A 12,964-nucleotide genomic window follows, 5' to 3' on the forward strand; every position below is an offset into this window, starting at 1 on the left:
TTTGATTGGGAGATGTTTCTGGTTGATTCGATTTCTCAAAGAATGTTTTAAAAAATAGTTATTTAACATTTTTATGTTTTGGGATTTTAGTTTAATAACTAAATATATGAAGGTGACATTTAATGATTAAGTGTGGAAGTTGGCATCCTGCTTTTCCCATAGAAGAAGGCAGATTGAATATGACAAAATAAATTCCTAAGAGAAGGAGCAGCTGGGTGGCACCACCAATGAATCTGAAATGTGCATGTGGTAGATCAGTGGTCCCCAACCTTCTGGTTCCGCAGACCAGTGGTGGCAGAGGGGTGGGAGATTATGGTTCTGTGCAAATGATGGTGTCATGGTTCCAACAGATGCCTGAATTCATTCATGAGCCCCGAACTAAGTTTCAAAAGAAATCCAATTATTTTCCCAAGTGCAGCCGGCTCTGCCCCATGGAATTTACTGTCCACTTATTACCCTGTTTTCCCCCTCCTCCCAGGGTGTGTCATAAATCACATTCTCCAACAGAGCCCTTTCGCAGGCTGCAGAAAACATGCCTCTCTGGCTTGCTCTAGTAACCTGGGATACAATCTGGAGAAAGGTATGTGTGGAATGTGCTTCTGGTCAAAGCAACCGAGCTTCTCAAGAGCAGCCCAGGAACACTTTACGAGTTAATAGATGGGGAAGGGTACATGCGCGCTATTGCTTGGGCAAATAAAGTTTCACATGTTCATGCACTCACCCACCACTTGCCCAGCCTGGTACCCAATAGGCTGTGGCTGCAGTATCAGGTTGTGGCCTGGGCAGAGATGGGATTCAGCCAATTCGCACCAGTTTGGGGGAACCAGTTGTTATTATTTCTGAGCAGTTTGGCGAACTGGTTGTTGGAAGAAATCATTAGGGCAGAGAACCGATTGTTAAATTATTTGAATCCAACTACTGGGCCTGGGGGTTTGGGACCCCTGTGGTAGATGAATAGCTTTCACTATGGATGGACTCAATGAATGTATAATAGGCACACTGCTGGAAGATTTGAAGGACCAAGTTGGGGACAGGTTGTTATGGAGAAAATCAGTGGTGGTATTCTACCGGTTCGGCCTGGTTCTGGCATACCGGTAGCACTGAAGATTGGCGGAGACCTGGGCTCCCATACTGACCTTTATTCCGTGCCTTTGAAGTGCAGCTGCTTTGTGCAGCACAGATGATTGCCACGCGGAAGCTGCTGAAATGACCAGGAGAGTGCAGGATTGCAGGAGGTGAGTAGGAAAGCCTCTGTGCATGAGCAAAGTGTGCGTTTGGCACGTGCGTGCAAAGTGTGTGTGTTAATGCAACTTAGGATTGCATTTTTGGCTGCTGCTGCTGCACACTGCTGGCTCATATTTAGCTGGTTGTCCACTGAGACTCCAAGATCCCTCTCACAGTTACTGCTATTGAGCCTGGTTTCACCCAGCCTTTTATTTAAGTATTAAATGCATGAAATTCCCCAGGGTCAAGGGGGAAATGTATGATGTGATTTAGTATCAGCTGGCTGTCAGGGCTCCAACAAATCCACTCTCACTCAGAGCAATAGTCTGTAGCCGCATCTCAGAGAAAAGTAAATTGGTTTATTAGAAATTGCCATGTTGGCACATGGCTGGGTGTAGCCGATACTAAATCACATCTTACATTTCCCCCTTGATCCTGGTCTTTCTCCCACCCCCTGGATGTGACTTCTCCAATGGGACACATCAGTCTCCAAGAGTCATCCATCATGCTCTCCAATAACCTTCTTACGCTCCGACAACTTTGGGCTGCCGAGTTGATCATCTAGGCATTTCAAGAATGCCTTGTTTTCCCCCACTCCCTTTTTCTGGCTTCTAGAAAGACCAAAGGAGTAACTTTTTAGTTGACAAATAAACAACAGTTTGGTATTCCCTATATATCTTTTTTTTAGGTAATTAGGGCAAAGAGGTGATGTCGAGTTGGCCACACCTACCCAGTCACATGACCACCTTGCCACACCCACCCAATCACATGGCTACTCGATCACATGACCATCTAGCCATGACCACCCAGCAACATGACCACCCAGCCACGTCCACCCAGCCAGTCATTAGGGCAGAGAGACCCTTGCTAAAAAATTTGAAGCCCATCCCTGTATAGATAGATGATAGATAGGTAGACAGACAGACAGATGATAGATAATAGATAGATAGATGATAGGTAGATAAGTAGATAGGTAGGTAGGTGTGTAGGTAGATAGGTCGGTAGATAGGTAGGTAGCAGAAGTGGTATTCAGCGATTCTGACCAGTTCTGGAGAACCGGCAGCGGAAATTTTGAGTAGTTCAGAGGACTGTCAAATACCACTTCTGACTGCCCTCCCCCCCATCTATGCCTCCTGAGTCCCAACTGATCGGCTGGGTCTTCTTTGGTTGCCCTGCACAGGAGAATGGAGCTGGAAAGCAGGTTATTGGAGTGGGAAGTGAATGGGGATTTTGCAGTAACCTTCCCCTGCAACACTCAGCAAGCCATGCCCACCAAGCCACGCCCACAGAACCAGCAAATTTTTTTAATCCCTCCACTGTTCCAGTTCTGTGCACATTTTTCAAAAATGATCACCTTGAGTCAGTTCCTCTGATCTCCCTTCAGAGTTCCTTTCCTTTAAAGCAGAGGTCCCCAATCCCCGATCCGTGAATTGGCACTGGTCCGTGGCATGCCAGAAACATACACAAAATAGTTTCCCAAAATCCAAAATCACACGGAAATCTCTATACTGTGCATCAAAATATACACAAGATAATTCATCAAAATCATCTGCTGGACATCATCAAAGACCTTCGCTGAACGAACATTGTTGGGTGCTCTGCTTAACCTTGAAGGTGAGGGCACCAAGTATCTCCTGAGAGCATCTTGAGGTTGCGAGTGTTGTGGGAATCTGTCTTTTGACCTATGTCCCTCAATTCAGGTGGGGACAAGACAGTAAACAGGTCTCCTTTTGATAGTCTCATATAGTGGACTAATTAATTCTGGACAAGATAGTCTCTTAATATAACATAGGACAGTGGTGGCTAACCTTTTGGGAGTCCTGTATGAAAAATTGTGTGCACGCTCGCATGTGATCTCCCCTACCACCCATGCCACCCCCTTACCTGTACTGCACCTCCCAGCTGGTTTTTCGCTCGTTTGAGGCCTTTTTTGAAGGAAGCCTCTGCAGCCTTTGTAGGCCGAAAAATGGGCCCATTTCCTCACTTCCGGTATTTCAGAACCTGCTGAATACCAGCTGTGATTTAAGTCTCTGCCATCACATGACTGGCTACCAAGTGGAGCTCCAGAGACTTCTTTCTTTTTGACATCCTCAGCCTCCTTGAGGTTCCTCAGACAAGAATGGCCTTGACATAGAATAGAAAAGAGAACAAGTAATAGAATAGAATAAATAGAATAGAATAGAATAGAATAGAATAGAATAGAATAGAACAACAGAGTTGTAAGGGACCTTGGAGGTCTTCTAGTCCAACCCCCTGCTTAGGCATGAAACCCTACACCACTTCAGACAAATGGTTATCCAACATCTTCTTTAAAACGTCCAGTGTTGGAGCATTCACAGCTTCTGGAGGCAAGTTGTTCCACTGATTAATTAATTGCTCTAACTATCAGGCAATTTCTCCTTAGTTCTAGGTTGCTTCTCTACCTAATCTTTGTTGTTTTGCCGGACATTTGTTCAGGGAACAGTTCACAAAACACCAGAGACCCACGTCTGACTTCTGTTAGCCTCAGACTAGCTTTTCTCCACCTCCGCACCTGCTCCCGGATGCCAGGCACCGAATAATTGTGAAACTCGTGGTTCCTTCAGATCCTAAGGGATTTTTGTCCAATCATCATCCCTGAAATCCCTGAACGTTGAGAGCAGCCTGCTGTCACATCGTCTTGAATTCATGCTCCATGTACACTGGGCCAATGTGGCTAAGGCCGAGATTTGGAGAGGACACTTAGATCATGGCTTGTTCCCTGTAAAGCTGTAGTTGCTCTCTTAACTCTTTGCGAGAGAGAGAGAGAGAGCTCCCTTTCCAGAAAGGCGACCAAGTTTTGCCATGAGAGCAAAACTGCTTCTCCTGCTATTGCTTCTGCTTCTGCTGCCCACCAGAACCAATGGGAGGAAATGCCCGCTTGACTTCACCGAGGATCGGGATACCGTCTACAATTACTACCACCCAGGAGATCTCTTGTTGGGAGGGATTGTGCCTCTAAGACCAGGTCAGCTTGGTACAGCAACCTTTCGAGAACCTCTCTTTAACCAGCCAACTTTGTAAGTAGGTTTGTGGAGCTGAATTTGTCCTTTTTTTGCATGGAAGGATATCTGATGTTCAGGAATCACTCTCAGGGAAATATTTTCTATTTTGCCTCTTCTGCTTCTAGAAAGAGAATAGAATAGAATAGAATAGAATAGAATAGAATAGAATAGAATAGAATAGAATAGAATAGAATAGAATTCTTTATTGACCAAGTGTGATTGGACACACAAGGAATTTGTCTTGGTGCAAATACTTTCAGTGTACATAAAAGAAAAGATACATTTGTCAAGAATCAAGAATCATAAGATACAACATTTAATGATAGTCATGGGGTACAATAAGCAATCAAATCATACTAGAAAACAGACAAAGTTACAGTCCTACAGTCACAAGTGGGAGGGGATGGGTGATGAGGAGTGATGAGAAGATTAACAGTAATAGTAGTGCAGACTTTTTAATAGTTGGACAGTGTTGAGGGAAATATTTGTTTAGCAGAGTGATGGTCTTCGGGAAAAAACTGTTCTTGTGTCTAGTTGTTCTGGTGTGCAGTGCTCTGTAGCGTTGTTTTGAGGGAAAGAGTTGGAACAGTTTATGTCCAGGATGTGAGGGGTCTGTAAATATTTTCCCAGCCCTTCACCAAAGTTATTAATCTCACATCCTGCTCATCTGTAAGATCTGATAAAACACTGGATGAATATTTAGAACAGAATAGAACAACAGGGTTGGAAGGGACCTTTTGGATCATCTAGTCCAACCCCTGGTCACGCAGGAGACCCTACACCATTTATAACAGATGGCAGTCCAGTCTCTTCTTGAAAACTTCCAGTGACAAAGCTCCTACCACTTCTTTTTTTTCTTTTTGAAATATTTTTTTATTGTTTTATATCATACATTTCCTTTCTATGTTGAGCAGTGTGCTCTCTAAGGGTCCAAGATGTTAACATACAAACATAATCATTGTCATCATGATCATATATATAAAAGCAAATGTGTGGTAATATCTAAACTAATATGCAATAACATCAATCATATTATAACTTATGTCATCTTCCATTATACTATCGATTATATAAGCGTCAGAAGTATTTACTCATCTATTTTTCTTTCTCCTATAAACCATATTTCACCTAATTCCACTCCTCTAACCTCAATATCTGTCATTTAACCATTTATAGAATAGTTCCCATGTTATCAAATAGTCTGAATCTTCTTTTCCTTTAATTTTTAGGGTTAGCCTAGCCATCTCTGCACATTCCAGAATTTTTAAAATTATAATATCATCTGCAGGGGTTGGTTGATTGTTCTCATTGTCAGAAAATTTGTCCTTATTTCTAGGTTGAATCTCTCCATGATCAGTTTCCATCCATTATTCTAGCCTTCAGGTGCTTTGGAAAACAGCTTGACCCCTTCCTCTCTGTGGCAGCCCCTCAAATATTGGAACATTGATTTCATGTCACTTCTGGTTATTCTCTTCACTGGACTAGCCATGCCCAGTTCCTACAACTGTTCTTCATATGTTTTAGCCTCCAGTCCCCTAATCATCCTTGTTTGCTGTTCTCTGCACTCTTTCTACAATCTGAACATCTTTTTTTATGATGTGCTGACCAAAACTCAGTGCAGTGCTCTAGGTGTGGTCTTACTAAGGCTTTATAGAGTGGAATTAATACCTCATGTTATCTTGATTGAATCCCTCTTTTAAGGCAACTTAGGGTTGCATTAAAAGTGTGTTGTTCTGTGGTTTTATGCAGGAAAGGCTATCATTCATACCGGTTCCTTCTCTCCTTTCTTTTTGCCATTCATGAGATCAACTCAAAATTCCCAAATTTTACTCAATGTTTCCCTGGGTTATGACATTAACGAGGACTATTATGAATCAGGAAGGACTGCTGACACCCTGGCAGAATGCACAGAATTCCAGGTTGCTTCTCTCCTTGATTAGTTTCCACCCATTGCTTCTTGTCCTGCCTTCAGGGGCTATGGAGAATAGGTGTTACTACCAGTTCGGTGATTACGTTTGTGTGTGTGCGTAGAAAAAATGTTATGTCCGTGGAACTGGTTGGAGTTCCCAACCAGGTCCGCTGTTTGAGTAGGAGCACCAGCCGCTCCCATTGGTTGGCTCCGTTTGACAGTCGGCTATATAAGCCGGCTGTCGAGCAGAGCCAGCCCTGTTGTCGCCCGCTGGTCTGCAAGTTAGCAAGCAGACGCGACAACCCTTTATTCTATGCAATAAAGCCTTGTTAGTTGTACGCTCTGGTCTCATGCCTCTTCCTTACCATCGCTCCACAACACTGGCGACGAGGGTGGGATGGTCGAAGGCAAACCAGACGCGTCTGTACTAAGAGCTGTAAGTCACTGTGAGCGAAGTCACGAGCGCTGTAGCCACAGCCGCTAACGCTCACAAAGAGCGCGAAATTCAAACCCGTCATTACTCGAGCTGCAGTCACTAAAGCGAGCCGCAGGCACCATAGCCGCGCCCGCCCACGCTCACCAAGAGCGCGAAATTCAAAAAGAGCTACGTAGCCCAGAGAGACAGCCGCAGCCGCGCTCTTTTAAGAGCGCAATTTCAAATAACGACTAAAATAGACGAGCCTGTTTTTCTCCACGATGAGTGCTAATCCAGCATTCCCACCATTCAAACCCAACGAGGAAACATGGGACTCCTACAAAAATCGATTCAGCCATTTTCTCGACGCCATCGGTTTAGCCGACGCCGCAGAGCATAGGAAGAAGTCCTATTTCCTGAGTTACTGCGGAGCCGCCGTCTTCGACACCGCTACAGCGTTGATCGCACCACGCGCCATTCGAAGCGTTCCGTGGGACGAACTACAAGAAATACTTTCCAATCACTATTCACCCAAGCCGTCCCAGATAGCCAGAAGGTATGCTTTTAGAGTCAGAAAACAGGCTGAGGGAGAGTCGATCAACGAATACATGGCCGCCCTGAGAACAGCCGCCTTGCAGTGCGGTTTCAAAGAATATTTGGAAGACATGCTGTTGGACCAGATCGTCTGTGGGGTGAGAGACCTGAGACTCCAGAGGCGTTTGCTGGCGAAAAAGGACTTGAATCTAGCCTTAGCCATGGAAGAAGCCCTGGCTGCTGAGCTCTCTGCCCAGTCAGCAGCTGAGATTCAGGGCACTCAATCAAAACCCAGCACGCCAACGGTCCACTCAGAAGAAGTAATCAGCGATGAAGACCCCACAGACACATCTGACATTAATCGCCTTAAACATCAGAAGCCTTCACAGGTAGGAGCGGGGCAGAGAAACAACTTCACCCCCAAACAACCTCCCATGTGCCTAACCTGTGGAGGCTCCCACTCTAGGGCATCCTGCAGGTTCAGAAACGCCATCTGCCTGAACTGCCAAAAGAAGGGTCACCTCGCTAGAGTCTGCCAAGCAGGATGATCTTTACCTCAAAGACCTCCACCACCTTCTAATTCCCAAAGGCAAGTGGAGGACTGCTATACCTGCTACCACGCTAACCATACTTCCCAAACCCCTGATAAAATTAAAATTTCTGTTTTCCTAGAAGGTAAACCCTGCAGGATGGAGGTAGACACAGGATCCATGCTCTCAATCATCTCCTGGGATACCCTGAAGAAGATCCAACCCAGACTGTCAAGGAAACAGCTACAAAGGTGCCACCTGACACTGCGGGACTACCAGGGCAAGAACATTCCTGTCCTCGGGAAAGGCAAGTTCCTTGTTCAATTCCAAGCCTTTAAAGGCCATTTGCCTCTAGTGGTTGTTAATGGTACCCTCCCTAGTCTGTTGGGACTCGATTGGTTTCCTTCTCTCGGCCTTAGTGTAACTGGGATCCATGCTGTCTCAACTTCTGATGTAGACACACTATTTTCAGATTTTTCCGATGTATTTAGCAATGAGCTGGGTTGTTACTCTGGCACCCCCATATCATTCTCAGTAGACCCCCAGGCAATCCCTCTTCGCTTAAAGCCGCGCAGGGTGCCCTTTGCCATCCGTCCCAAATTGGACGCTGAACTAGACAAACTATTAAAGCAAGGGGTGCTAGAACCTACTGACTTCGCTAAATGGGAGACCCCCATAGTAACCCCACTCAAGAAAGATGGCAGTTTGAGAATTTGCGCAGATTACAAAACCACGCTTAACCGTTATCTCCAAGTTAGCGCATATCCTGTTCCCGTCATTCAGCATCTGTTGCACACTTTCGAACCCGGCACCATTTTCGCCAAGTTAGACATGTCCCAGGCATACCAACAATTCCCTGTCGATGAGCAGACAGCGGAATTACAAACCATTGTCACACACCGGGGGTCGTTCAAGTGTAAACGCCTCCAATTCGGGGTCAGCGTGGCCCCAGGCATATTCCAGTCACTCATGGAGAGGATTCTCCAGGGTCTCCCAGGTGTCGTTCCCTATTTCGATGACATTTTAGTCTCAGCTACTAACCGGCCCCAGCTCATTCAGAGAGTCAGGTCAGTGCTAGAGAAGTTTAGGCAGCATGGCCTCAAACTTAAGAGGGAGAAGTGCGCCATCGCCACTCGGCAGGTGGACTTTCTGGGTTATAGAATAGACGCCTCTGGCATCCACCCAGTTGAGTCCAAGGTGAAGGCCATCCATGAGGCACCCACACCCACCAACAAGACTGAACTTCAAGCCTTCCTGGGGCTCCTGAACTTTTACGCCTCATTCCTCCCGCACAAGGCATCGGTCGCTGAGCCATTACATAGGCTGCTAAATAAAGACTCACCCTGGCACTGGGGATCCAAAGAAGCCCATGCCTTCAAGTCAGTCAAATCCCTGCTCACATCAGAAGCAGTTCTAGTTCAGTTCGATCAACGCCTTCCCTTGGTCCTGGCTGCTGACGCATCCCCTTTTGGGATTGGGGCTGTCCTAAGCCACAGACTCCCCAACGGTTCCGAGGCACCAATTGCTTTCTTTTCTAGGACACTTTCTCCAACAGAGAGGAACTACAGCCAAATCGATAAAGAGGCCCTGGCTGCGGTGGCTGCAGTTAAAAAGTTCCACGAATTTCTGTTTGGCCACTATTTTGAGTTAGTGACTGACCACAAACCTCTTTTAGGACTTTTATCTGGAGATAAGCAAACACCGCAGGTACTTTCACCCAGAATGACCAGATGGACCTTGTTTCTGGCCGCTTACTCGTTCAAGTTGGTGCATCGGCCTGGCAAGAACTTGAGTCACGCCGATGCCCTCAGTCGCTGCCCCTTGCCAGTTCCAGTCGAGGACCCAGCACCCATCCATGCCATTTTTGAGGTCAACGAACTCAAGCTTCCAGTGATGGCTGAGGACATTGCGGCGCACTCAAAAAAGGACAAAATCATCGCCCAGGTTCTGGACTGGGTGGGAAGGGGGTGGCCGGAAACTCAAATTACAACTGACTTTGTTCCCTTTAAAACCCGCCAGCAGGAACTGTCGAGGTTACAAGGTTGCCTATTGTGGGGTACAAGAGTGGTCATCCCAGCCTCCCTTCGAGTGCCCATCCTGAAGGTGCTTCACGAGGGTCATCCGGGCATCATAAGAATGAAGGCCTTGGCCCGCAGCTACATCTGGTGGCCCAACATGGACGCCCAAATCACCAACTGGGTAAGCTCTTGCCAACCTTGCCAAGAAACCAGGGCTGCCCCACCAGCTGCCACGCCCACCAGATGGGAGAGTGCAAGTGCCCCTTGGTCGCGCCTGCACATCGACCTGGCGGGGCCTGTGCATGGCAAAACTTTCTTGGTGGTTGTGGATTCGTATTCCAAGTGGATTGATGTGGCCTTGCTGCCCACAACCACCACACAGGCAATAGTTAAAGCCTTAACCCGTTTATTTGTCACCCATGGACTTCCAGACACGCTGGTATCAGACAATGGCCCGCAGTTCACATCGTGTGAATTCAGCATGTACACTGCTAACTTGGGCATCAGACACGTACTCACAGCACCATTCCATCCCGCTAGCAACGGGATGGCAGAGAGGGCAGTTAGGTCAGCCAAGGAGGCACTAGCCAGGTTTGGCCGGGAGGACTGGCATTCTAAACTGTCTTGTTTCCTGCTCAGCCAACACACAATGCCCTGCACAACCACTAACAAATCTCCAGCCGAACTTCTAATGGGGAGACGCCTTAGAACAACCCTGGATAGGCTACACCCCCACTACTGCCCAGACACCCCTTTAGGGTCCGACAGCCTGGTCAGAGACTTCGCCCCGCAGGACCTGGTGTATGCCAGAAACTATGCGGGAGAACCGTTGTGAGTCCCAGGATAAGTCGTGTCAGTCACGGGGCCCAGGTCCTACAGGATCCTCCTGAAGGATGGACGCTTGTGGCGGAGACACGTGGATCAACTCAGAAGGCGGCGGGAAAGCGCGACTGACACCAAGCTGTACCAACCTGCCAGCGCCCACGTCGCCTCACCAGTGCCTGATGCGGATCCCCTGCGGAACCTGGTCTTCCCTGACGAGCAAGAGGGCTGGCTGGAAAACCCGAATTCCCAGCCAGAATCACCGATCCTGCCACCGAGCGATCCAGTTTGCCAACCGGACCTCGAGACTCGGCCGGGCCAGCCTGAGTGAGAGTTTTCACCGACGCCACAGGTCACCACGCCGGGGCAATCTCACGCCCCGACGACCGCCGAGGCACGTTCCGGGGACCTGGAAGTATCACCGGCTGACAGTTCACCCGAACTGCGACGTTCCGGTCACCAGCGCAGGCAACCCACTTACCTACAGGACTACGCATGTTCCCAGCTGGGGGAAAGGAGTGTTATGTCCGTGGAACTGGTTGGAGTTCCCAACCAGGTCTGCTGTTTGAGCGGGAGCACCAGCCGCTCCCATTGGTTGGCTCCGTTTGACAGTCGGCTATATAAGCCAGCTGTCAAGCAGAGCCAGCCCTGTTGTCGCCCGCTGGTCTGCAAGTTAGCGAGCAGACACGACAACCCTTTATTCTATGCAATAAAGCCTTGTTAGTTGTACGCTCTGGTCTCATGCCTCTTCCTTACCATCGCTCTACAACAAAAAACATCAGCTGTGCCGCCCAGACAGCTGAAAAGCGCTGCACGCGGGTGCGCAGATTTTGAAAAGCCTTTTTTTTTCCTGCTTTTTCCACCTCCGCTGTAACCAAGCAAAGCAGCTGAGGTTGAAAAGGCAGGAAATAAAGGACAGGTAAGAGCCCGGGTGGGCATGTGGGCCAAGCAGCAGCAAACAGAAAACCAGTTTGGTGTCTGCTGCTCTTCAGAGCTACCAGTTCTATAGAGCCAGGCTAAACTGGTAACATCCTACCCCTGGTTGACCCCCTCTTCTTTGTGGCAGCCCCTTAGATATTGGAACTCATTAAGAGTTGTGAACCTAATCCTATGTTTTTCTCTGGTAATATCACACTACTTACTAGACCATACAAAACATTTTCTAGACCAATGCTCAAATACAGCTCATCAGTCTGGAACCCACATTACGTATCTGATATGAACACAGTTGAGAAAGTCCATTTATTTTATCTTTGGTCCTATCTAAGTATAGTATATAAAATCATACATTGCAATGTCCTACCTGGTCAATGAATACTTCAGCTTTATCCATAACAACACTAGAGCAAACAACAGAAACAAACGCAAGGTTAATCTCACCAAACTTGATTGCAGGAAATACGACTTCAGCAACAGAGTGGTCAATGTCTGGAATCCTCTACCTGACTCTGTGGTTTCTTTCCCAAACCCCAAAAACTTTAACCTTAGGCTGTCTACTGTTGATGTCCCCCTTTTCCTAAGAGGTCTGTAGGGGGTGTGCGTAAGCGGACCAATGTGCCTACCGTCCCCTTATACCTATTATCTTCTAAGTGATTGACATATCAAATAAAATAAATAAATAAATAAACACAGCTATCATGTCACCCCTAGTCCTTCTTTTCTCTAGACTAGCCCTACCCAGTTCCTGCAATAGTTCTTCATATGTTTAACAATTATAAATATTACTTCTAGTAAGAATAGCAAGGATAGAGTTAGAAAGGGTGTCGAATCCAACCTTTGCTTGAATGTATGAATTGTCAAAATACTGAATGAATAATTAAAGGTGGTTATGGGTTTTGTTTTGTTTTGAAGCAAAGGTTATAATGCACCCTGGTACCTTCTGTCCTTTCTTTTTGCCATTCGTGAGATCAACCAGAATCCCCACATTTTGCCCAATATCACCCTGGGCTATGACATCTACGAGAACTATTATGAACCACGACTGACTGCCGATGCCCTGATGGACTTGCTCTCCACCGGACAGGCAAATGTCCCAAACTACATTTGTGGAAGAGAAAAGAGGCTGCTGGCTGTGATTGAAGGGACCGAGTCCAACATTTCCGAGCAGATTTCCACCATGTCAAGCCTCTACAAGATGCCACAGGTATGAATGGGGATTGGGAAGAAATGGCAAGTCTTGATATGTCCTGCCCAGGAAAATGTCATGACCAGAGGTGGTATTCAGCCGCTTCGGACTGATTCTGGCATAGTGGTAGCAGAAATTTTGAGTAGTTCAGAGAACCAGCAAATACCACCTCTGGCTGGGCCCACCCATCCACCCACCCTTACCGTTCCCTCTCCTATATTCCCTTGTTTTTTAGCTCAGCTGATTTGCATGGCAGAGATGCCACACCTCAGCTGAGCTAAAAAACAGCACAGCTCACCAGTGTTGATACAAAGGGAGGTCTTTGAGCCCTGCGTTCCTGCACAAAGCACCCTCTCAGGTAGAA

At 47.1% G+C, this 12,964-nt stretch overlaps 1 protein-coding gene across 1 annotated transcript in view; it reads left to right on the top strand.

Moving 5' to 3' along the window:
• The first annotated feature begins 4,012 nt into the window (after positions 1–4,012).
• The window catches only part of LOC148126636 (vomeronasal type-2 receptor 26-like), a 142,237-nt gene continuing 133,285 nt past the window's right edge, over positions 4,013–12,964 (top strand). The window contains exons 1-2 of the mRNA XM_087927799.1: positions 4,013–4,262; positions 12,327–12,618. Of these exons, the coding sequence (XP_087783925.1) occupies positions 4,048–4,262; positions 12,327–12,618 (507 nt within the window). The 5' untranslated portion in view covers positions 4,013–4,047. The remainder of the gene's footprint in view (positions 4,263–12,326; positions 12,619–12,964) is intronic.

Source organism: Pseudonaja textilis, chromosome 2 (genome assembly GCF_049901715.1).
Source record: "Pseudonaja textilis isolate UNSWEBS1 chromosome 2, rPseTex1.2, whole genome shotgun sequence".
Taxonomy (NCBI): domain Eukaryota; kingdom Metazoa; phylum Chordata; class Lepidosauria; order Squamata; family Elapidae; genus Pseudonaja; species Pseudonaja textilis.